The sequence below is a fragment of the Oncorhynchus tshawytscha genome, linkage group LG22 (assembly GCF_018296145.1).
Source record: "Oncorhynchus tshawytscha isolate Ot180627B linkage group LG22, Otsh_v2.0, whole genome shotgun sequence".
Classification (NCBI taxonomy): Eukaryota; Metazoa; Chordata; class Actinopteri; order Salmoniformes; family Salmonidae; genus Oncorhynchus; species Oncorhynchus tshawytscha.
Window position 1 is genome coordinate 35,391,062 of NC_056450.1, and position 27,435 is coordinate 35,418,496.

The 27,435-nt window shown below is 41.4% G+C and overlaps 1 protein-coding gene across 1 annotated transcript; it reads right to left on the reverse strand.

Annotated features, from left to right (window-relative positions):
* Positions 1-121: 121 nt before the first annotated feature.
* On the reverse strand, positions 122-27,435 carry slc6a8 (solute carrier family 6 member 8). Its single transcript, XM_024385139.2, has 13 exons — positions 26,446-27,435; positions 18,029-18,160; positions 17,463-17,727; positions 14,838-14,970; positions 12,679-12,813; positions 12,453-12,556; positions 12,210-12,334; positions 7,230-7,342; positions 6,766-6,903; positions 6,553-6,655; positions 6,280-6,380; positions 4,859-5,029; positions 122-4,061 (listed from the first exon to the last, which is right to left on the reverse strand). Exons 1-13 carry the CDS (start codon positions 26,756-26,758, stop codon positions 3,921-3,923), a joined length of 1,974 nt encoding a protein of 657 aa, XP_024240907.1. The 5' UTR covers positions 26,759-27,435; the 3' UTR covers positions 122-3,920.

Consider the following 27,435-nt stretch of genomic DNA (forward strand, 5'->3'; position numbering starts at 1 on the left):
ATTTTAAGTGTCTGCCAGTTGAAATATGGGATAAAACGTAAATCCTTTTGGATTCAAATGAACAATTAAACCAGAGATGTTTCAAATGGTAATTGTTGAAAGTTGGTTCGACAATTTCAAATGTATGCACAAAGACAGAATATTTTTTATTGAAGTAAGTTTTATTGCCATTTTGTTATTTTGAATAGGGCGAGTGGATTTTTAGCACAGAATCACAGTGGTATTAAGCATGAATCCCTTCATAAATTGTGAGGGACAAGGTTGATGGAACACTTGGGATGTCAACATAGGTTTACAGTCATCTCTCTATCACTATTCTATGTTATGAATGGAAGACTGATGTTAAATCTTACACGATACAGAGTACAATAACAGTTAGATGAAGTCAACAGTGTTACTATATCTTTTTCAAGACAGTATCCTTTGCCAAAGGACTCAGTGGATGATGAAATGCCATTTTCTCAGGCTTGATTGTACCCTTCTTTCCAGGCCTTTGTGTGGGATTTGTGAAAACAAAACTCAAAATGACATTGTGGAAAAGGAGAGGGGATGAGGAAGAGAGATAGCTGTGTAGGGGAGAGTTGTGGCCCCATTTGCACTACTATCTGTTCACTGTCAATCATACAGCAGATGCCATAAGAACTATTCAACTGTCAACTGTCGCAACAAGTGTTTCTTTACAGCTTCACATAGTTGGTTAGCGTTAGTCTTTATCAGCTAATGATGGATATTCCAGTTTAATGTACTGTATACAATCATTACAGTACAACATATTCCATGGTAACTATGGTAATTGGTCTGTATAGTTTATGAAAATAAACAGAACATTTTAAAAGACTTCATGTAGATTTTAAAATAAACAAATCATATTCAGCAATGGGGAATGAGTATTTTTTCATATCCATTACATTTTTTTACCATTTTGTATGCTATGGAATAGATCCACAAAGCTTTCATTATCAATTCAACATTTCCCCTTTGTGAGTCATACTTTGGATTAAAGATACTGTCAAGAACAATTTGGCAGAGCGCAAAAGATGACACCATACATATGATTTTGCTTATGTATATTTCATTTAGATTTTCTACATTTAATGACTACATTTAAATGTTTCACCTTTTGACCAACCCAGGCTATAATCTAGGAGTATTATAAGGAAAGCCAATGTAAAAAAAAACATTGTAAAAAATAGATTCTTAACTTTAACATTTATTTTACCATAGCCTTGCTATAAAACTTGCCTTGTGTCCTCATCCTTACATATGTCCATAGACCAACAGTATGAAAGGCGCATTTAGTTCTAGCACTACATTTAGGAGGGAATGTTTGTTCTGTCTCAAAGTTTCATAACCAACAACCAAACCCACCACTTTTACCATGTGGTTTTCAATTTTGAAAGGTGGGAGAGCATTAGAGTATGTTCTATATGCCAGGTTTAGTGTAGGAGGACCGTGGCAGATAGTCAATAGGCATATACAGAAAGAGAGTTTCGTTTCTTGTCAAATTCTGTAATATCTGCCACAAAAGAGGACCTTATAATCTTAATGATTTTATTTTATTTTACAAATGAGAGCACACTGCTTCTAAGTAGAGAACATAAATTACACTTGAAGCCAGACGTGAAATATGTTGAAAATGATGAAATCCCAAGTAAAAAAATATTCCAAAATCTTTTAATTCTTAATCAAATTAATACTCCTGTGTTGTGTGGACCAAATTAGAAGGTCTTTCTGAGAAATATTAACGTTTAACTGAGCTCTGGGTGGTCTGAGGGAAATACTGTAATTAAACACACACAAATAATCTATTAGGCTACTTAACACTGGAGCACTTGATATTTGAAACCAAAAATCCCTTCTGTGTGTTATGAATCACACAAGCCTTTTGAGTAGTACTGCATCGCAGCATCTCAATGGCGCATGCTCTTCCCCTTAGAAATCTTCATCAAAATTACATACTGCATCAAACTCTTTAAAATATAACACACAAGATATTCAATATATTTTTTTATACTGTATGTATAAGCAAAATAAAAGCCTTCACAAAATAAAATCTCTGATTTATTTTACAATATGTAAAACAAAACAAAAATTGTTATTCTAACACGATTTTTTTTTAAAGTGCTAGCGAGATATTTTACAATGTGCAAATGTAGTTTTTAGCATTGCATTATTTAATATATTTTACATTCTAATGATCTTTTCAATATTGAAATAAATCATATGTTATCCATATCATGGTAAATGGCAGAATTTCCATTTGGTTATCTTCAAGACTGTTCCTCAGTGGACCAGGTAAGAATATGGCTAGTCAGAGTTGACATATGGGCTCTAGATTTAAGACAAACAACATAAGGCAATGATCTACGTGTCCAGCTCCTGTACGGCTGCAACATTAATACTGTGTGTGTAATACTCAGAGTTAAACTCACGATATAACACCTTACAGTTAGTTACTCATCACCCTGTTCCAGTTACTGGCAAATGGCACAGCAGCTACTTGTTGTGGCAATGTTGTAGTTAGATCCAAATACTGTCCTCCTACATGCTGCAGAGATGTACTTGTCTTTGTAACAATAGGTTGGTTGAAATATGAGGTAAATCCTTACCACTTGGCCAAGTGATCATTTTGTAAGTTAATGCCAGAGGAAGTATCGGATCATTTGTTTTTAATGGCCATTACGAGCAATATATCAGCCAGTCACCTTTTTGAATTAGAGAAGAGTGATCTTAGATCTTACAGAACAGTTCAATTGAGTGATTATTGTTGATTAAAAAATATATATCTGTAGACACACTTATCAATGAAAATGTTTCAAGGCATCTAAACTGCTTCATGAGTAAGAGCTGCATTGTTTGCTTTCAAGATGTTCCCAAACATCAGACAGTTAAATCGGAAGACACAATATATATCAGACTGATCTAGGCAAATAAAAATAGATAGTGTATATGGCAACCAAAACCATTCTCTATCAATAACAAGAGAATGACAAGTATGCTCCATTTTGGCACTGAATCAATCTTTAGTTTATGTCTAAAGTTCTGAGGACTATTGTCGCCATGAAAGACACATTACACAAGCTCAATGATCAAAGATGGTCATTTTGACAGTTTGGCAACTACATAACTTCAGGGGCCTAAAGAAGCCAGAATATTGAAGTCAATTGGAAAACATTCTGTATTTTATATATCAACTCAGCCAAACCGACAAACTGTAGTGTATTATACAGTATATGATATAATATCAATTGAACAAATGCTTTTAATTATATATTCATATATCAAATCAAACTTTATTTGTCACATGCGCCGAATACAACAGGTGTAGTAGACCTTACCCTGAAATGCTTACTCTCAATGTGTAATACATATATTTTCATGTATCAAATTAGCCAAATAGATTTTTATGCAAGATTTCTTATGAAGGAGAACTACACCGGTTGATACACAAACCCTCCGTACCACATGATTGGTCTTGCAGTAATGTGTAATTTCAAGGAATTCCATATCAGTCTTAAAGATAGCCTGTAAAAATTCTGCCATACTGGGTGAGGTGGTGGACTACACATTGGTAGACTATGGCTCTGGCCTGATGGAGTCACAGACAGGGAGGGACAGTTTGGGTATCAGACCCCCCCAAAGACTATACGGCACCTGTTTATAGAATGGACCAATCAGGACATTGATTATCAACATCCCAGGTGAAAATTATCGACTGTCCAATAGACCGTTGTGAATTGATTTTGTATAGGTGTAGAGAACCGTCTGTGTACATGATCTGCATCCTCTAATTAATTGCACATAATTACCAGGTGATTCCTTTTTGATTGTGTCATCAACCCAAATGAATACATCAATTATTACATAAATTATCATCTGGTCTTTAGAGTGTTGTCAAAGGCTTTCCTGTAGGCTACAGCCTACATACCACTTTCAAAGATGATAACCTTGTTGTCTTCTGTGCTGGCAGAGAGGGAGGCCAGGCTCTTTATGTCAGTATCAGGCGCCATGTATTCAAGGTGATGGGGACCCCATTGTGGTTTGGTCAGCTTCTCCCAACGCTGAAGGAGGAGAAAACATGTTCCTTTAGGACATGGAGACCCATTCTAATCAAACTGCTGTATTACTCATTCTGATGGGTGAGAATTAAATTAAAATTGAAAAAAGCTATATTCAAAGAGTAGGCTACATGATGTCAGCTGTCAACTGAGGTTTCCACATTCCCATTTTCCCTTAACTATTTACACTTTCGTATGTTATGCATTTTATTTTTCTCACGGCTTATTCCTTTCCACCCTCCCTTACTCGATGCTAAGTCTTCACCATTATTTTCATCATCTAATAGAAATATTAATGTTGACCAATGTTTCAAAAAGACCATTCAACTCTCTTATACAGGTAACAAACTGAGATTAGGAGTACTCCCTTTAAGAGTGTGCTCCTAATCTCAGCTCGTTACCTGTATAAAAGACACCTGGGAGCCAGAAATCTTTCTGATTGAGAGGGGGTCAAATACTTATTTCGCTCATTAAAATGCAAATCAATTTATAACATTTTTGACATGTGTTTTTTCTGGATTTTTTTCGTTATTATACTGTCTCTCACTGTTCAAATAAACCTACCGTCAAAATGATAGACGGATCATTTCTTTGTCAGTGGGCAAACATACCAAATCAGCAGGGGATCAAATACTTTTTTCCCTCACTGTAAGTGCCTTGCCCAAGGGCACGATAAATTTTTCACCTTGGCGGCTCGGTTATTCAAACCAGCGAACTTTCGGTTACTGGCACAACCCTCTAACTGCTAGGCTAGCTGCCACCCATGTTGGTAAGGAGCACAGTATGATATTGATACTGACCTCCTTGAAGGTTCCCGTGGCCCTGCAGAGCTTGTACAACACGCTGACAGGGATACAGAGCATGGACATCAGAGCCATGCACCAACCAATCACCTCACCCCACCATGGGTACACATACGTATTGTTGTAGGTAAGAGGCTTGTAGTTGAACAGGTGAAATAGGAAGATACCCTTTGGAAGGACAAAAAAAACATGATTATTTTACCAGGCAGGTCAATGAGGCACAAATGTACAATGACAGGCTATGTAGTCATGACTAGAGGTGTGTATACAGTGGTGTATACAAGCTGCCCTGTGTGAAAAATTCTATGAGAAACAATAAACACTCTGAATGATCTAAAATGATCAATCCCATATTGGTCTTTCACAGTCAGGACAACCCAAGCTGTACTGTGCAAGTAGGCTAATAGTAGGCTTACTATTGACACTGATGAATGAGCCTGTCAACTAAGTCAGGTTTTCGCTCTCAATCACATTTTTTGTTGTTGTAGAAAAACTCAATTGGATGATCTAAGTCCATAACAATGCTCTAACCACATCAGGAGAACACTTTGGAGGTCTGGGAAAAATCGAAGTCGTTTATATTTTTTTTGTGTAGTTACCCTTTAATTCTAATATGCATGCACCTAGCACTGTTGTTTAGTTAGAGGTGTTTTTGTAACACATATGAGATGGATTTTGCAAAACAAATGGCAACTGGATTGATGAAAATAATCACGATATCATTCTGACACGTAGGCATAGACCACTTTGTAGTTAACATTTAATAGAGAAGGTTTTTGGGAAAGCCTTTCCATCTAGCAGATGTTCCTTCATTATTTGGAACTTGCATGTTTTACTTCATGTCTTACTTTGCTTCAAAGTAGCCTATAGCTAAAATCCCACCATCCCACCAAATGTGGAGGTACTATTTAATAAAGACTTCCTCATATGCTTTCTCCAGTTCTATTGGTTTTCTTTCAACTGTATTTCATCGTCTAGCAGCCAAAGGCATGATCCTAATCAAATGAGCAACCTATGATCGTTGTTGCATCTTTTAGATCTCCCCTCTATCTAACAGATACGTCCATCTCTGTCCATGAAATCGCGCGCATTTGCTGTGCGCATTTTAGAACTGTATATTCCCGCAGATTGCATTTTTGGAACATTTGCCCCAGGGCCTACTGCCGTGTGCATGTTGCTGTGCCTAAAATGTAAGAAATAATACTTGACCAACATTTTAAGCTAGATATTCTGATCTGTTCCATCAGCCTTATTAAATGAGGCGGTGTTTACCTCCACTACACCATTTTGCTATGCATCGTGGGGATTAAGACTTGAGTGTACACGATGCCCACTGAAGTATAAGTGGGTATACGGCGTATACTTGCGTACGCCCTCCACTACACCACTGTGTGTGTATAGTATTGTACATCACTTACCATGCAAACACATGGAGTAATAAACGACCAGCACCACTTCATCCAAGGAAAAGGCCGGTAACCAATCATACGAGCAATGTCATCCATGAACCTGTCAGCACCTGTACACACAGAATGGCACGGTTAGAGACTCAAGCTGTCTAAGAATGGACGACAAGCACAACTACAAATACTGGTAATACGGTATATACCATGTGTATCCTGTACATACGACTAATAAAACTTGTGTTTACTCTTTATACATCAATTGTCACAAAAGTGAATGTTTCTTACCGTAGACCCAGCTGACAACTATGCATTCCCAGAATGCTTGCCATAACAGGGTCATACCGCTGGCGGAGTAATAATCAAAAAGCTGGAAGACATACATCCCTCCCTGTTGGCACACATGAGAAATAATGAATCATTAGGAATCATTTGTGATTACCATCTGATATGGATGTTACACAATATGGAATCAGCGCCCGTCAAACGGTAGTGGCTTACCTGTGTAACCATGGAGAGATCTATAATAAAGCACATTAAACAGCAGATTGCCACAGAGATTTCACGCTTATAGCGCATGTAATACTTTCCAGGAAAGAGATCTAGAATCCCAGTTACAAAACCTTCCACTCCAACAAACTGTGGATAGAAGAGGAGAAAACACAAATATAATTGTACTCAGTAAGCTTCCCACTGGGCACAGACATCAGTTCAACATCTAATTTTGATTTACATTGGGTTGAGTTGTCAACTGATGTGAATTCAACACGTCATTGGATTTAGGTACAAAGTTAAGTGAAAAACACTAGGAAATGCTCTTTGATATCACGTTGAGGGGGGGGTTGAAACACTGTTGATACAACCAGTTTTTGGTGGATTGAGAGTAATCTGGTCCAGATACTTTAAGTTTGTAACAATTGGCAACCATTTAAGTGTTGTGTCCAGTAGTGTAAAGTTGCTCCTACCTGACTGTCAAGACCCAGTACGAGCAGCATAAAGAAGAAGAGAGCAGCCCAGACCGGGGGCATTGGCATCAGAGTCACAGCTTTAGGATACGCAATAAAGGCCAAGCCAGGACCTGTAGAAGAGAAGTAGGGATGAGAGACTCAACCCTACAGCTCAGACTAAGCCCTTAACACAGACACACTCTACACACATACGTACAGTACAGCAAAGAGGGAGAAGGAGATAGAGAGATAGAAAGAGAGAAAGAGAGGCACCTGAGTGAGGTGCTATTGTGCAAAAGCTGGATGTGACAATGTTGGCTGCCTTTTTGTCTCCTGTCTGATTCTATTGTTGTGTTGTTGTGCATTCCGTCAACGCAACAGTAGTGTGGCTTTAGTTGTTAAATACGTCATTGCAGTAGCTAGATATAATGATAATTTCAGTGTCTAACAACAATGTGCATTGTATAACGTCATGCTTTCTAGCTTTTTTTTTGTATATTGTTAGTGAGGTACTTTCAAAAGAATCAATGATGCTCATGCCTTATGATGCTCAAACAAACGATTTATTAATGCATATGAATAAGTAGGAGCTATAGTAACATTAATTTAAGCCAGGTGAGCGTCACACGGCTGGATGTGCTGACTACTGTAAATACTTGGTAGTGTATAGTCAACCAAGTTTAAATAGCAGATTTAAACTTGTGTAGCCTTAACTATGGTAGTAAAAGTAAAACAGTTGCACTACCTATAAAAACGCATCTATAATAGCGACCTCACAAACTTAAGGTCACGGTACATATTTGCATTATAAAGAGTTTTTCGCTGTACTCCGCTTGTACTTGGTTGTAACCATAATTTAGATTGTAGTTTATAGACACACTGCACTGAAGTAGCAAAGAGAGAGGTGGTCAATATTTGCTTTACAGTTACAACTGCTTCAACTATACAAATTTCACGAGATAAATTAGAATTTTAGTTGTGTCATTATAAATAGGTCCATGTTTTCATTGAAGATGAGAGGGATGGAACAGGTGAAGATGTATGACACTGTACTTTCACCACCAGAACTAGTCCTGGTATAGCAACTACTGCAAGGTTCATACACAAAAAAATAAGAAAATAACTTGAAAACACATATGTTTTGCAAATTGCTCTGGATATGTTTGCAGATTATGGGGCTATGGGGCTGCTGCCTGGGGTAGAGAATTTGTCAGGTGTCTTGTGTGTACACACAATTATTGAATAAGTTAGTTCTACCGTTAATGTTTTTATTGTGTTTGGGTTTAGTAAAGTTAGATTTGGGAATTTTGGGCCTACGCTTGGAAAATGTTGTCATGTCACTGCTTTGATTTCTCTAGCCCTGTCCTCTGCTGCGGTCGGTAAATGCAGTCATTGGTTCTGATTTTGACTAGGCTGGATTAAGGTGTAAATGCTGTCATTAGATAACAGATGTTTACCTTCAACAGTAGTCAGCTCCAGGACCCCTCTTGAAAGCGAGATGTGCACATCTCAAGAGGCAAAGTTCCTGGTTAAATAATCCTTAAATTAATACTTAAAAAATCGAAAATATAGATATATAGAGATATAGATCAATGAACTGATGTCAATCACAAGTCATATAGAATGGGACTGAGGAAAATAAACCGAAACCCTGTTAAAAGGATAAGAAGATTCATGAGGAAGGGGAGTTTTTCTCTTTCGTTCGTACCAACTTGCAAAAAAAACAGGAGTCTAACGCTGAATCAAAATCAGGGCCTAGATCCATTAATGTACCTTCTCACAAAATCACACTCCTATTGACACTCTCACAGGCAGTCCTGCACACACACACACACACACACACACACACACACACACACACACACACACACACACACACACACACACACACACACACACACACACACACACACACGCACGCACAAGCACACACTCGTACAAACACACGCACTCGTACACACACACGCACTCGTACACACACATGCACTCGTAGACACACACACACACGCACGCACGCACGCACGCACAAGCACACACTCGTACACACACACGCACTCGTACACACACACGCACTCGTACACACACATGCACTCGTAGACACACACACACACACACACACACACACACACACACACACACACACACACACACACACACACATGTACACACAGTAACTGCACTCATGTGTAGTACCAGTATAGTAAATATTGAGTGACAGAAAGCTATTTGTACAGTTGAAATGAGAGGGGTAACTAGGGCTAAACAAGGCCTATCAGTTTCATCGCCACCTCTCTCCTTCTGCGTGTGGGCAGGCAGTAACAGATGGACTTTAACTCAATATTGGTTTCACTGTAAATAGCGGTGCTTAGTAAATTGCCTCCTACAAAATCCTGCTCAACTGTGCTACTGCAACACAGTAACACTGTCTGTCCAAAGTCCCCTGTCTGTCTACTATGTTAACAAAATCGTGCTGGGGGATGGTAAAGGAATACTACTATTTAAGTTCACCAAGGGTGTCCTTAGGACAAAAAGATTTTTAAAAGTATTGCAGATTTCAAAATGTAGCTATCATCATCATTGTCCCATTGAATGTTTTAATAGATATTTTACATATACAGCTTAAGATATCTAATAAAATAAAATATATGTCATGTAAATGACAGACATAATACTTCTATGACCACCCTTGTTGTACTTCCAGTTAAATCCCGGTCCAGTGGTGTCTTTACAGATGACTGCTGCCAAAACAATGTATTGGAATTGGTCAACTTTAGCTTAGTATGATGAGATGAAACTAAGGGCCTGGTTTCAATTCGTATCGCGGAAGAATCACATTAAGATCCGCGGTATAGCTTGATTGAAATTTAAAGGCAATGTTCCCCGCGTTCATGGAGATTCCATTTACGGTAAACGACTCAATCAGAAATGACCTTTACATTTCAACGCAGATCTTTCATGATACTTCCTCAAAGGATTCAATCCAGCCCTAAGATGTATAGGTCTAAACTTCCTGCTGTACTTGAGTTTGATCGTCTCTTTGATGAGATGGTCCAGTAATTGAAAATCTCATGCATGGTTTGGTTGGTGAGGAGACAGGTATGCACTGCACTAATTGGGGAACATGAAGAGTGACTCAAATTGACTGGTTTATTTGTTGTGTTCATTCCTTAACAGCATGGCTATGGTCATAGCTGACTACTCTTCTACACGGGGTTCGACATTATAATAGTGCTAATGTATTTCTGAATAAATATAGTGAATATTTAAACTTACAGGGTAAAATATTAGTATAATTCAGTATGCTATTAGTAAAGAATATGTTGTGATATGTAGAGATGGATTTCATAGATGATAAGTCCAGGATGGTTCCATCCAGTAGGTTTCCGACTGTGTGTATAACTACTGTCATGAAGCCAATAACATGTTCAGATAGTAATGGACTACACACGTCTACTTCAATACTATTCTCAATAAGTCAATACTAAATTAAAATAATGATTGAGAGAGAGAGAGAGAGAGCTAAGACACTGAATGAAAATGGACAAACTATTAACTGATTTGGCAAACTAATGTGATTATTTTTGGAAGTTACATGCAAGAGCACTGATGTGAAAGCATGCGATATGTCAGAGGCGTGCCACACACAGATGCTATCTTCTCCAGTAAACCTATTAATAACTGAATGGATAGAATTAGTTGTGAATGTCATGTGCTTTGAAAGTCTATTAATACAAATCATTATCAGTTATGTGTGACAGTTGTTTGGTAATTACACATCTCTTGTTAATTCACACACAAAAAAAATGTAATTCTTACAACAATTTAGATGTTATGGACAAATACATGGCCACTGCCAATGTCTCAATCTCTCCTCATTGCATCCCCCTCACTGTCAAACACTCATACAGATCATCTATTCCAGCACGTACAAACACAGACAAATCTTCCACATCACTGTCTTTCATACTCTATACCAAGAGATCTCAGAATATTCTCTCTTGAATCACACAGAATTCACATACACAAACACATGAAAACATACTGTTCATTCCCAGATTCATACACACACACACACTCGTACACAAACATACACACACACACACACACACACACACACACACACACACACACACACACACACACACACACACACACACACACACACACACACACACACACACACACACACACACACACACTCGTACACAAACATACACACTCGTACACAAACATACACACACACACACACACACACACACACACACACACACACACACACACACACACACACACACACACACACACACACACACACACACACACACACACACACACACACACACACACACTCTCCATCAGAGGAACTTAATTCTATAATACTGATTTCCTTGTGAATCAATACAGGTGACTCCAGGCAGAAAACATTTGGTTGAGGTACAAGTTACATACAGTTCATGGAAATACATTTTTACATTTTGAATTTCTCAAATACTGACAGACTCAATTCAAACATGCATTTCAATAATTGCTAGATAGTTGGTATATTTCTATATCATTACTGACACATTAAACAACAGTATTTCATCTTCACATTTCTGTAGAGTAAACAAGTGACTTGCTACACCCACTATCCTTACACACTGTACAGCAAGTTTCCATTTTACACATTTATTTGTGCGTCATTTCTATATTGAAAGTTCATCGTATTAATAATGCACTGCCAAAAGTGCAGCACAAGCATAAAATAAGGATTCAGCTTTGAGGACCGGAATCGGTCTAAATTATTGAAGAGGTACGGCTGTCTTCCTCAGTGCTAGAGGGGCTGCCAATGTGAAGGTAAAACAATGACATCAACACTTTCAATGAACACTTTCATGCATTCCTAACAACGAGGACCGAAGCCTTCAGTAATACTCTCCTGTTAGTACCATGGTAGGTTTTGAGATGCCAGAATATAAGACAACCTCTGTAGTGTAAGTGTGAGTGTGTTCTGCATACCTGTTTCAGCCACTTGGGAGATGTCCACTCCCTGCTCGTTTGCCATGAAGCCTAGAATGGCGAACACCACAAAGCCAGCAAAGAAACTGGTGCCACTGTTGATTAGAGCTAGCATGAAGGCATCCCTGGACAGAAATAAAAACAAAGGAAGAAATAATCACAAAAAACAAGTCAGAATCATACAGGAGACAGTAAGTGCAACAAGAGGCCAAGGTGAGACCATTCAGCTGTCATATCACTTACTTGTAGCAGTCATTGTTGAATCTGTTGTAGCTGCCTAGGGCAGTGAGAGCTCCAAGCCCAATAGCATAAGAGAAGAAGATTTGTGTGCCAGCATCAATCCACACCTACCAGACAGGAACGATAATGAAAACTGATCAGTTTAATCTGCATCACAGCACCAGAGTTAACTAATCTAAATAATCAATCAGTTAGGACTGTGGACAGATGGGTGGATGATGGGTCACACCTGCGCCTCGCCAAGCTTGGACCAGTCAGGCTTGATGTAGAACATGATTCCATCGTAGGCACCAGGAAGAGTCACCCCTCTCACCAGAAGGATGATCAGGACGACGTAGGGGAACGTGGCAGTAAAATACACAATCTGCAGCGAAACAGGGAGACCAGTGTCATTATTCTAAATCCATATGATATTTCGGTTACAGATGTAGGATCCTAATTTGACCAGTTTCTCACAGCAATGAAATAATCCTGCAGCAACTGGACATTTTTGTATTATTGCGTGGAAATGTGAATCATTTTTGTAGGGGTTGTAGGGTTCGATACAAGTCCAAAATTTTGAAGAGGAAATTACTAAATTTAGATGCCTTTTTAAAACTAGAATACATGACACATTTGCATTTCCTGCTGTACAGGAAATGTCCTGCAACAACAGGGTGATCTAATTAAGAGAAGACTTGCAGAGTGGTGCAGTCGGAGACCTAAAATGATTGGATGTCATTTCAGCCTACTGTAGTTTCATTGACATGCACAGTGTGAGGAGCTGTACTGTACATAACTACAGTTTGGCTGATCATTCACATTTCAGACTGCAAAGGTGTCAAAGATGTCAAAGGTGTCTGACACAAGGGGATTGCAGTCACAGTGACATGCTGGGGACTTTTCATATGAGCAATGGGAATATCATTTGTTGCATTCCTGCCAACCTAGCACCCGTACAAGATAGAGCTAAGTGGAAGTCCTTATCTAATCAGGTGAACGTTTCAAACACTGAACTTTGACCTAGTGCCATATGAACCACTGTATTATAAAGAGCTTTTCTACAAGGCTGTTAGATTTCAAAGCCAATTGTTTTTGTGACTTGGCGGCCCAGGCACACCTTCAGGCATGACTACCTACTCTCCGTAGCCCAGTCTACTTGACCTAAATACACAGCTAATGTAGGACACCCATTCCCGACCAAGCCCTTATTCATATAACAAACCCGTTTTGTATAATCATTACTCAAGCACTTATCTTTGATTAGCAACCTCAATAGGCCCTTACCTGAAAACTTGTAATATTAACTAGAGAACATTTCTATACATTGCATCTATAAATGTTGTGGATGTATGGCTAATTGTCATTAATTAATTACATCACTAAGCCTATCCCTTAAAGAATAAAAATAAAAATCTATCAAAATTCCCTGTTGCTAAAATGTGAGCAGCTCTGACCTAACCTAATGATCTCTTAAAGATAAACTGTAAGTAATTTTAATATCATTACTATAAAAATATAAAAACAATAAAATGTTAATGAACACTAGAGGTTGATCTCATTATCTGTACAGAAAGTGCTGCTACATATAAAGTGATCTAGAAATCCTGATAGAGATCCATATAAAATGGACCAGCGCTGGAGATAAACACTGATATCATTTAAAGAGGCTTGGATGTGATCCCACCTCAACAAGCAGAAAACATGGCTGTTGGAATATTCGCACAGGGCCCCAGTCACGTCGCACTGCAGTCAACCTACCAACTGCCCACCAATCAGAACGCACCATGTGACAGGGACACTTTGTGATATGTCATAGCCACACCCCCTGTCCTCTTGATGTTGCTATAGAAACACTGCCTCATCATTGCCTTGCTGTCACACAGCAGGAGAGGGTGGCACTATGTGAATCACACAAGGTTAGGAAAAAGTCACACTGCCTTCTCATTCACTCATGACTGAGAGTCCATTACCATAGCCAGAACTAAATTAGAAACCTATCTGGCTATAGCTACAAATCTATCTCCTCGTTCTCTCTGGGAGAACTGTATATCTATACATTTTAACCCCCTTTCACCTCTATTTGTTACTTTTCTCTGTAACCTTTCTTGCTCTTTTAATATAATTCCAGACTATGTTCGATATCACACAGCAATATCCTTCCACTGCAGCTGCATTAGCCACTGAGTTGTTCTAATGCAGGTATCCAATCAGAGACCAGTGCAGTGACCTGAGCTGATGTAAAGCAATCTGTCTGCCACGGCCGGAGGATAGTCTGTTACGTAACAGTTAGCTATAGGAGATACCTAAGGACCAGAGTGAGTCACATGTTCATTGCAGTCACCATCGTGGTGCTCATATAACTAATAAGATAACGAGGAGCTTTTCAGAGAAATGTGTATTAGTTACCTTGCCTGTGGACTTCACCCCCTTCCACACACAGAAATACACCATCACCCAGACGGCCGCCAGGCACAGCAACAGCTCCCAGTTGATGGATCCTGGGTAGTCCAGCCCTTGTGAGATGTTCAGCACCTTATTCCTGGAGGGGGGGGGGGGTCATAGAGTAAAACTATATGAAAACGACATGCGTTTGTCTAAGTTACAGGATAGAAAATGAACGGCATGATGCTCTACTCCTGTAACAAAAGTCTGCCCTTTGTCCCCAATAAAAGCTATGTCAGTCAGTAACACCATTTGCATTTTCTACCTACAGCCATGACAAAGGCACTTATGTCCCTGCACATGCCATAAGGGAGAGTGGGAACAAACACTCTGGTAGTCATGGACAACGGGGATCACATGAGAACATTAAACGTGATGACCTCGATGACCATCAAAGAGAACTATGATGAGGACTAGAGGAACAGAAAGGGATGAAGAACTGGGCCGAGGACAAATGAGATTCCAAATCAGAACAGTAACCAGTTCTGTCACACTGCTCTTTAAAAGCAGAGCATTCAAAGGCCACTCATTTTTTTTTATAAGGCCACTTTTTTATTTAACCTTTATTTAACCAGGTAGGCTAGTTGAGAACAATTTCTCATTTACAACTGCGACCTGGCCAAGATAAAGCAAAGCAGTGCGACAGAAACAACAACACAGAGTTACACATGGAAAAAACAAACATACAGTCAATAATACAATAGAAAACGTATATATACAGTGTGTGCAAATGAGGTAGGATAACTGAGGTAAGGCAATAAATAGGCCATAGTGGCGAAATAATTACAATTTAGCAATTATACACTGGAGTGATAGATGTGCAGAAGATGAGTGTGCAAGTAGAGATACTTGGGTGCAAAATAAATCAAATAAATAACAGTATGGGGATGAGGTAGTTGGATGGGCTATTTACAGATGGGCTGTGTACAGGTGCAGTGATCTGTGAGCTGCTCTGACAGCTGGTGCTTAAAGTTAGTGAGGGAGATATGAGTCTCCAGCTTCAGTGATTTTTGCAGTTCGTTCCAGTCATTGGCAGCAGAGAACTGGAAGGAAAGGCGGCCAAAGTAGGAATTGGCTTTGGGGGTGACCAGTGAAATATACCTGCTGGAGTGCGTGCTATGGGTGGGTGCTGCTATGGTGACCAGTGAGCTGAGATAAGGCGGGGCTTTACCTAGCAAAGACTTATAGATGACCTGGAGCCAGTGGGTTTGGCGACGAATATGAAGCAAGGGCCAGCCAACGAGAGCATACAGGTCGCAGTGGTGGGTAGTGTATGGGGCTTTGGTGACAAAATGGATGGCACTGTGATAGACTGCATCCAATTTGCTGAGTAGAGTGTTGGAGTCTATTTTGTAAATGACATCACCGAAGTCAAGGATCGGTAGGATAGTCAGTTTTACAAGGGTATGTTTTGCAGCATGAGTGAAGGATGCTTTGTTGCGAAATAGGAAGCCGATTCTAGATTTAATTTTGGATTGGAGATGTTTAATATGAGTCTGGAAGGAGAGTTTACAGTCTAACCAGACACCTAGGTATTTGTAATTGTCCACATATTCTGAGTCAGAACCGTCCAGAGTAGTGATGCTGGACGGGCGGGCAGGTGTGGGCAGTGATCGGTTGAAGAGCATGCATTTAGTTTAACTTGCATTTAAGAGCAGTTGGAGGCCACGGAAGGAGAGTTGTATGGCATTGAAGCTCATCTGGAGGTTAGTTAACACAGTGTCCAAAGAAGGGCCAGAAGTATATAGAATGGTGTCGTCTGCATAGAGGTGGATCAGAGAATCACCAGCAGCAAGAGCGACATCATTGATATATACAAAGAAAAGAGTCGGCCCGAGAATTGAACCGTGGCACCCCCAGAGGTCCGGACAACAGCACCCCCATAGAGACTGCCAGAGGTCCGGACAACAGGACCTCCGATTTGACACACTGAACTCTGTCTGAGACGTAGTTGGTGAACCAGGCGAGGCAGTCATTTGAGAAGCCAAGACCATTGAGTCTGCCGAGAAGAATGTGGTGACTGACATAGTCGAAAGCTTTGGCCAGGTCGATGAATACAGCTGCATAGTGTTTTCTCTTATCGATGGCGGTTATGATATCGTTTAGGACCTTGAGTGTGGCTGAGGTGCACCCATGACCAGCTCGGAAACCAGATTGCATAGCGGAGAAGGTATGGTGGGATTCAAAATGGTTGGTAATCTGTTTGTTAACTTGGCTTTCGAAGACCTTAGAAAGGCAAGGTAGGATCGATATAGGTCTGTAGCAGTTTGGGTCTAGAGTGTCTCCCCCTTTGAAGAGGGGGATGACCGCGGCAGCATTCCAATCTTTGGGGATCTCAGACGATACGAAAGAGAGGTTGAAGAGGCTCGTAATAGGGGTTGCAACAATTTTGGTGGATAATTTTTCATGCTGTGGACCAATTACTAAAATCCCTTTTCTAAGTGACGACTTGCAAAATATTTCAAATAATTAACTGTGACAAATAACAATGTTTTATTCTTAGAACTTTCGGCACAGACGTCAGTTCAACGTCTAGTTTTGATATAATAGTGTGTTTTTCCATTGGGATAGAGGAAGTAAAGAACTTACTCCCAGAATTCAATAATGGGAGAACGCCCATCTGCCAGCTCCTCACATGTCATGTTGCCATAGGTAGTGTTGCCAATGGTGCCATTCAGGCAGTCTTCATGATGAAAGATCTCGATGCAGCTGGGCGTGTTCCAGGGGTTGTCACAGGTGGACCAGGGCAGGGTAGCGTTGAAGGACTTGATGAAATAGTAGAAGGCCCAGGCTAGGACCATGATGTAGTAGGTGTTACAGAAGAACACTATGACCATGGAGGCATACCCCAGTCCTGGAGGAATACGGAGCAATTCAACAGTTTAGTGTTCAGCACTGAAGAAACAAACAGAGCTTACTTATACGTTAATGTCAATTTTGTAAGAAACATTGGAGCAGTCTTGATTTTTATGTAACAAAGGTGTATCAATTCTTAGAAAAAAGCGATAGAGGAATACATAGTAAATAGGCCACAGCTGTGAATGTCTGCAAACTGCCTTTCTATTCGAAAGGATCAGTTAAAATACTTGACAAATGGCTGTACAAATGTTTCAGAGCAGCCACACAAACTGCTGAGAGAGCAAAATGTTCAGTACCTTTAAATAGAGGTGCGATGTTCCACACGTTGATGCTGCCAGCCTTCATAAACTGTCCCAATGCAATCTCCAGGAAGAATATAGGAATTCCCCCAACAACCCCAATGATGAGGTAGGGAATCAGAAACACTCCTGTGAGGGACAAACAGACAGGTGTTCAATGGAACAGTAGAGTAATGCACCCCTTGGGTCACTATGGGGGATGTATGAGCTGCACAACGCATTAGGATACCCATTATTAAACCACCATCTTATGTTCCCTAAAGAAAACATCACTCTGCGACATCAAATGGTAACAAGGATGCAACATAAAACCTTCTACCTTATAGTCTATGCAGCTATAGTTGGTGTTCTCATTACATTTTAATAGCTTTAAAATTATTCTTAAAGAGGTAAAGCAAGCCCCACAACTTTACTTCATGTAAAGTTACCATCTAGTTACATTTTAATGGCCTTATATAACTGGGTGTGAGCAGGAAGTGCATATTTCAGTCTCATCCACTAATTGGCACAGAAGGGGAGTCCATTTTATCGGTGAAAACACGCATGCTCACCTCACCCCTCCTACGTCTGCCTACACTTCAGTATGTTCAAATGTGACTGTGATGCTGTTTGCTGCATTGGCTTGCATCAAACAGGATCTAGGAGCACGGCAAACCATCAACAGTAATAACGCCATGGCTGACTGATTCCAAATGAACATCAGCAGCGGTAGAGGCTTAAGACTGACTGGGGGGGTGGAGCAAGGAAGGAGGCGGAAGGGGTGGGAGGAGGAGGGGGAGGGAGGGGTGGTGGGAGGGGAGGGAGGAGTGGTGGGAGGAGAGGGAGGAGTGGTGGGAGGAGAGGGAGGGAGGGGTGGTGGGGAGGGAGGGAGGGAGGGAGGGGTGGGTGGGTGGTGGGAGGGAGGGAGGGAGGGAGGGAGGGAGGGAGGGAGGGAGGGAGGGAGGGAGGGAGGGAGGGGTGGGAGGGAGGGAGGGAGGGAGGGAGGGAGGGTGGGGAGGGAGGGAGGGAGGGAGGGAGGGAGGGAGGGAGGGAGGGAGGGAGGGAGGGAGGGAGGGAGGGAGGGGGGGAGGGAGGGGGGTGGGTGGTGGGAGGGACAGGGGGCTTTGCAGTGGTAGTCAGCTCCTGCTTCAGCCTATAACGCAGATTATCCATTGAACAATGTGCTGCACTGAATGAAGCTGAGATGACGTCACCTTCAGCCCAGAGGTCTCCTGATAGGCTGACATCGAGCGCCGGGGAGGGCCATGGGCTGCGTTATAAAAAGCACCACCCGTTGTGTAACGTAGGCTCTGCAGGCTAGTGGAAACAGCCAATTCCTCCCTGACAGAAAAGAGACATGGATGCGCAGAAGCAAAGGCTCTCCTTTGTGAAGAGGATGGGGTTGACAACCCAATCTGAATTAGCAATGGGGACTCTCAGCATGTAAACCAGCCTGAGAACACAATCACAATCCCTTCATACAGTTCAACACATATCTAGGGTGTGACTGAAAATAACACATAATAGCACCTCTATTAAAGGAAAAACGTGTGAACAGCAATTTCTACAGGGTGTGATTCAAGGCTAAAGCGGTTTCTTTAAGAGGAGACTGTTGCCATTACTACTGTATTGAAGACGCCTGACAAACTCAGTCAGATTGGGGAACTGCACGCACTATACACCACTGACCTGAAAGAAAGATTCCAGCATCAGAGGGAAGAATAGCTCTCTCTCTCTCTCTCTCTCTCTCTCTCTCTCTCTCTCTCTCTCTCTCTCAAGCATCTATAAAATGTGTAGTCATGTGGGCTTTGTGAGGGCTGATGTAAATGGCTGTTCATTTGCAAACAAAGCATTTGCTATAGAAGCAGCGGCAGTGATTATGTGTGAGAGTGTACACACACACACCCACCCACACACACACAAAACACACAACAGTCGCAGAGACAGTCGCAGAGACAGACACAGGACCGACTCAGTGACGGCATGCCGATGAGTCAGACAGACGCTGCCTATGGCGCAGAAGGGGAAGGAGCTACGTAGTGCGTCGTGACTCCAGTCAGAGCTAGCAGAGCCACTGAGGCATTCCAGCCTGTCAGGAGACAGGAACCTGACTGAGATTCTGCTCAGCCTCTTAATTAAACAGTTAGATAGCAGATAGAGAGAGAGTGTAGTGAAGTGGGGGAGGAGAGGATAGGGGAGGAGGACGGTGAGAGAGGGAGAGAAAGAGAGGAGCTATTTGTCCACAAGATGCTACTCCCCTGTTAATGGCATCTCCCGCTGAGGTAATGCTGTTACCACTGGTGAACATGCTAATGTGATTATGGTGAACAAGGTCCTGCCTGGCTGGTAGATGCAATCACCTCACCATATAGTGATTATGTATGATAATTACTGATACTGTAATTCTCTTTTCAATAAATGGCCATCTTTAAATTAACAAAAAATGCTAATGAATTACAAAACTTCTACATGTTTTCAGAGAAAACACAATATTTGGTATACTTAACTTTTGGGGAGGTTATTCGTAGTACCCCGAGGAAGGCTCACATTTAAACTGAGTCACACAAATAGAGAACCAATTCAGGTACATATGGCATGTGCTAAGCTTTCTAATCTTGATTAAGTAAGTGTCGGGAGCAGCTCTGAACGCTAAGTATTGACAGGCCTTTGAATCCCTTTTTCTGGTTAGTTGAGTGAACTAACAGGAGCAGCTAATGCAGCATATAGCAGTACAACTGAGGTTGATTAGACCAGGTGTAATCTCTTGTGGACAGACTACATAAATCTAAAAAGTAAATTACACTCGATTTTTGTTCTGGGTTAACCAAGAATAGAGCAGCAGGTGCATCATTTTGGGCCCTGCCTATAACAAGCTTCAAAACACTGACCAAGCTCCAATGGGACACGTGTGGACTTGGATTTGACTTATTGTTGTGGTGTACATGACAATATATAAATACTCCCCTACACCTAGGGTTGCAAAATTCCAGGAACTGGTTGGAGGATGCTGGATTTCCTGCTTATTCCTTCCTGAGTCCGGGAGTCCTCCAACTGAGATTTCAGGAAACCAGGAAATGTATTGAAAGTTCCCAGAATTTTGCAACCCTACATACACCATCCCCCTAACATTCACATGGAAATGGTATCTTCCATGCACAGATGCAATCTCTTGTATGGTCCTGCGAAATTACTCCTGAAGCAACAACAAAACAATTGCAAATTGTGTTGATTTGTAAATTACAATGTGCTATGCTGTCAAAATCACACAATAATTGTCATTCATCTCTTATTTTGTGAAGCTTAGCTTTCCCCTGCAACTGAGTGCCCTACTTTACATGTTGCTCATGAAGCCTGATTTTCAACTCCCAAGAGAGCCAGTAAACTTGGACAGATCACCCTCTGGTCATCTCCATGTTAGTGGATATGTTGTTTACAATGAGATTACGGCACAAGAGATTGGCACACCTCTTTAAAGCACAGTAGGTTGTTGCCAGACGTGCTTGTTCATCCAAAAAAAGAAATAACTGCAGTGTCCTAAATTCGGGAAAAGAATAGATTAGCTTACATTTCAAACATGACGGTGCATTTATGTTGACCCATCCCCTTCATTCATGTGCTTCGTTCAAGCAGAGATACCATGTATGTTACTTCATTATAATGACTACACACGCCACACTGCAAAGATCACCACAAAACCTAAATTGCATCCCAATATTCTCTCCTTTTCTCCCAAAGTGTGCACTTGTTTACTTCCCCTCATGGATTTGAAAGGTAATGAATGGTATATAGAAACTCCCTCTCTAGCCCATGCCTATGTAACAGTATAACTTTAGACCGTCCCCTCTCCCATACCGGGGCGCGAACCAGGGATCCTCTGCACACATCAACAACAGTCACCCACGAAGCATCGTTACCCATCGCTCCACAAAAGCCGCGGCCCTTGCAGAGCAAGGGGAACCACTACTTCAAGGTCTCAGAGCAAGTGACGTCACCGATTGAAACACTATTTAGCACGCACAACCGCTAACTAATCTAGCGTTTCACATCCGTCACACTAGCACCACCGCTAACTAAGCTAGCGTTTCACATCCGTCACACCTACACCAATCCAATGCGTTTACATTTGTAGGGAACAAGTACACAGTGCACACCGTAGAAAGGAGAGATTATTGGAAGGCAACCATATTGAACATGAATTCTCTCTGCTGCACTACACCAGCATAAACATCATTCAGAAAAGCTGTGCAGGGTGTAATTGGTCTTATCTAAACGCCAGGTCAGAGAGCACACAGACATTTGCCCGAACGCATTGCTAACCTGAGGTGACATCATGTAGTATAGCGTTACATATATCCCCAGAGCATTGAGCTGACCTAACTGGGGGTTATAGCCTACCATTCCCTGCCTGAGGCTGAGCCATATCCCAAACAGCACTGCACCGGACCGCACCATGCCACACCGAACAACACCAAACTACACCGAACCACACCAAACCACACCAAACCACACCCCACCACACCAGCTCCCAGTCAGAGAAAGGAGATTAAAAGATTAACAGACACTCTTCATAATCGCCCGTCCACGTGGGGTGAGGAGATGATGTCACTCGGGGCAAAGGGCCAGCGTACTGTAACCCTGCGGTCTGCGCATCACACCCGCTCAGATGCTGGACTCACTTGCAAAAGGCAAGCCACCATGATGGTTGATAGTGTGACGTACACTGATTAGACACTGTGCCAAAGAGCATTATTCTGCTAAAAACAAATTGCTGGATAACTAAAGCTGACAGAAAATAAACTTTACAGATTGCTGTGTAAAAAGATAAATTCATAAACATAAATTCAACGTTATGTATTCTTTGACAAAAGAGGGCAAATGACTAAGTGTTTGACTTGGACCCAACTGGAAGCCCACTCTGTCTGACAATCCCTTTACAGTTTTGATTCAAAAGAAGGCCTAAAAACAACACAAAGACATACTCAGCCTGCCTGACACCGTGCATGACCTTATCTGATGACCGAAATAAGAAACATACGCTTCTGACAATATTCACTGCAGTGTAATGCCAAAGGGCCTTATTGGTGGGTAGTAACATGGCTTAAATATTCGGGTCCTTTGCTCTGACGAGAACACGTAGTCCGCTGCACGGCTGCAGACACACTGCCAAGGACAATCAGAGAGCTCACTGCAGAGCTCGTAAATCTACAGGCTGTAAGGCTGCTGTCTGACTGGGTGCTACCTGCTGCTGCTGCTGCTGAGCAGGCCAGGCTACGCAGTACAGTACTGCCCTGGCTAGAGAGAAGGCAACCCCATCACAGGAGAACCCTAAAATCCCACAGCTCCCAGACAAACTCTCAGAGAAGAGTTATCACCTGTGCTGCGTGCTATGAACCCATATACTGAACATGTGTTTATGGATGTGACAATAGGATAGTTACCGATGTGGTCGTTGATAGATATGCCTTCTCTCTATTTGAAAGGAGCACAAAGAATGGTGAATATTGTAAAACGTATGATGGTGATAGGCAACTGTACTTTGAGTAGACGGTCTATGTCGTTATATTGCTTTGATAGTATAGACAAGTCAGATTCTAAAACTTCATACAAATTTCCATCAATACAGACTACAATGTACAGAGACACCAATCATAGAATGTTTGACAATGCTTCCTGACAGGTAAAGAAGATACTTGCACTTGGCAAATACATTTATGTGTGTATTATAACATGTCAAAATAGGCAAATATAAAGATTTTGACAAGAATGTCCTTGCGATGACAGCAGATGATTTGCCATGGCAACTAATCCACCTGTCATGTTACAACTGATGGGAATAGGAAAGAGATTTAAAGAGACTTAAACCCAAGTCTCACTTGAATGAGGGATACCGTCAAATTAGAAAATGAAATTCATCCAATGTACCTGGGCATTAAACACCCTCACAGTGCATTGTTGTAGTTGAGGGATGGCAGAGATGCCATCTTATTAGATCTACTCTGCAGCAGCTTGGTTCTGTCTGTGTGAACAAGACCTTTTCAACTTGGGCAGCTTGATTTTATTTGGCAGAACCCTGCTGGGGTCTCCAAGGAAATTTACACAAATCCAGAGACACACACTGAGTCTGGCAACCTGAACTAGGAGAACATCTTCATGTTACCTTGGAGCTCCTAGTTGGGGGTAAAACAAGTATTTTTTAAGAGGAAAATTTAAGGGATCACCCAACGCTCGCTCCTGTCTCTTTAACATGTCTCTTTTCTCTCACTGTCAGGTCACGACTGAAGCTCTTTGTTTTTTTTACAGAATTGATGTTTTCTCTTACAGTTCCCACCAGCTGGTCGCCGTGCCCTTTGCTTGCCCACCACCGGTAAGGTCAACCTGAACCGCCTCAGAGATATCCTTTATCCAAATAGTTGGATGGATACATAGAAACATTATCCCAGATGATGTTGCTCCTGGATCCCAAGTGTAATAATAACACCAAGCGGAGCCCTAATACCATTTTTAGCCTGGGGGATTCAGAGGAACTTCATTCTTTACTCAATTTCTTTAACTCTATACACCAACCAAATATTTGTGTAGCATATAGTCAGTATTTATTCAGGTTCATCTCTCTGGTTTCATTTTTTACACTAAATATATATTGTTACTCTGGAGATCCTGAGCTATCTGGAAGCTGAAACGCCATATGTTCACTGACAGACAGTGATGAATTCCACTTTGTTTTTCATAATATCCCTCCATATCGATCACTGTGTAGATACTCTATTAAAAAAAGATAGTGCATGGTTATGTAGTTTTGTTCAAATAGCCACCTATTTTAAACCCCCAAAAATACACATTTTCAGTGAGACAGCATCACTTATTCAGTGAGACAAATCCTTCATTCATTGAGTACATTTTAGCTGCTGTCCAGATGATTGAGGGCACATGGAGACAGCTATTTCACTGAGGCAGATATACACTACACCTCTCTTTGATCACACACTCATATTTTAGACAGACCTCATCATTATACTATTGTAGCGATGTTTAGCGAACGCCCTCATCTCGAACCCAGGTCTCCCAGCCCATGAGCAGACCTGCTAACCACTGCTCCAATAGGGATGATCTATTTTGGGGGGTGGGATCGTAACAGGCCTACCCAGGCAAAGTTTGTTACACTATCCCCACCGTTCAGGAGAGTGTGTCCCCACGCTTCACTATACGAAGTCCCTCACTTGTGCACACCTCTCCAATGGCCCCTAAGGCACAATCCCACCACAGACACCAATGTAGCGAAATTTGCAAACAGCGACAGTGTAAAGGCCCTTCCTGGTCTCAAACCTGGGTCTCCCAGCCTGTAAGAAGACCCGCTAAGGGTGTCGAAACAGGCCTATCTAGGAAAAGTTTATGAAGGACTTGCCAGTAGAGTGTATCACAAAGTGTTCTCAATAAATGCAATTTCAATCTAATGAAACTACAAGAAGATCCAATTGTTTGTTCCACTGAGTTTATAGATCCGAACCTGGTCTGAGATGTTAAGCTGGTAATGGTATTGTTTTTTGTCCATTTCAATGGAAAGGTGTGTAAGCTGTGTTCACCATCAAGTCTACACACAGGTTTCTATTGACAGCAGTAAGTCATGTTTTAATGTAGTGTTTATTACACAAACTAAATTCTGTTTTGATGTGGGAACAAAAATTTAATTTCCATGTTGTTTCACAGCCAATCTATCCAAGCACTATGTATGTTGAATGTATAATCTCTTTAAATTTAGACTATTCTCATCTGTAAATGGACAAATCAGTTTAATTCTACTTGTTGTTCAATTATTATTATTATATATATTTGTTTTGCATATGGCAATCAATTTGACACAAATGACAATGATAATACAGTGGCAATGTGAGTTCTGTTCTGACATTCTCCAGCAACACGATGTGTATACAAATGGACAGGACTCACCCACATCCACCCCCGTCACACAGCGTCATACGCAGGCCCATATGTGAGGTATGACCTGACGCTCTGATCAAGGGTAGAGAACGGTGTACACTGTGCGATAATCTTCACGATGAACAGCCAGTAGAATAGATAGACAGCCTGAACTGGCGTTAAAATATATAAAGGTGGGCACTGTAAGCGATATTGTTTCTCTATAATACCGTTTCTGATATGGACTAAAATAATTGTGTGGTAAGAATGTGAGCTACTGCTATATGAGATGCCTGCAATGCCCTCACAGGAGCTGATCATATGATTATTGCTTTGGATGCTGTGACGTCTATACAATCCCTCACATAGACATCTCAAGGCAACATGCTATTCGCTCAGCCACATTTTCAATTGTTTTAGGGAATTTTTATTATGGGACAGGAGAGCCATCAGCCCTATAGGGATTTCAGTATTTTGTGTTTAGATTTTTACTGGTTTATTTAGGCTACTGGTTAACTTACCTCCACCATTTTTGTAGCATAGGTAAGGGAAGCGCCAGACGTTTCCCAGCCCTACAGCGAAGCCGACGCAGGACATGATAAAATCCATCTGTCTGGTCCATTGCTCTCGTTCGGGATACCCTGGCACTGGTTTCTCCACTGACGACATCGTGCCAGGTGTGGCTCCGCATCCTGCCCCGTCAGTTCCACCAATGAGGCTTCCGTTCACGCCAGCTTGGTGCCCGTTTCCGTTCGGAATGAGGTGACCCTTTTTCTCCTCCCCGAGGACCACGTTCACAGCACAGCAGTCAGTTTCGAATGCAGGTTTCTCCATGCCAATTACGCACTTGTAAACAATGCACCCTCAATTTCCCACTAACACTGAGGAGGAAACCAGTGAAAAGATCGGTGACGATTCAGGACAATAGATACAGCTTTCTTAAGCTTTTATTCGTTCGGGGTCGATTTCCCTGGACCCTAAGATGGTCCTTTGTTCTTCTTCTGGCAATCCTATGGGAATAGGATCTGATTTATTTCCCCTTTTTAATTTAAGGGTATGATAAGTCACTTGAATAGGTATAATTTGTATCTCTATTATCGTATAGCAATGTCAAACGCGCAACGATGAGACGGAGATCAGAATTAAATGTTTATTACATTTGAGGTGTATAAAAAATAAAGGACACTTGCCCCCAAAGAAAATCACCGAATTTGAGAGCACCTTCAAAAACAATCTACGAAACACTTGAATGTGAGTCTGAAGAATCGCATGGGAACTTATCTCTCAAAGAGGAGACGGGTGTCGAGGCGAAAAACTCAGCGGGCTTTGCGCGCGCTCGATGACGAATGTAACGGAATTACATTCGTGGTTTTGTCTTTAGATTCCGAGGCTAGATCATCCTGCTCCTTGGCTTCATTCGCTTCGGAAAAATACTGACAATATGATAGGTCTATCGCGGTTATCCTTAGCTACTCTCTCTTGGTGCACTGTATGACAATTAACTGAGCCTG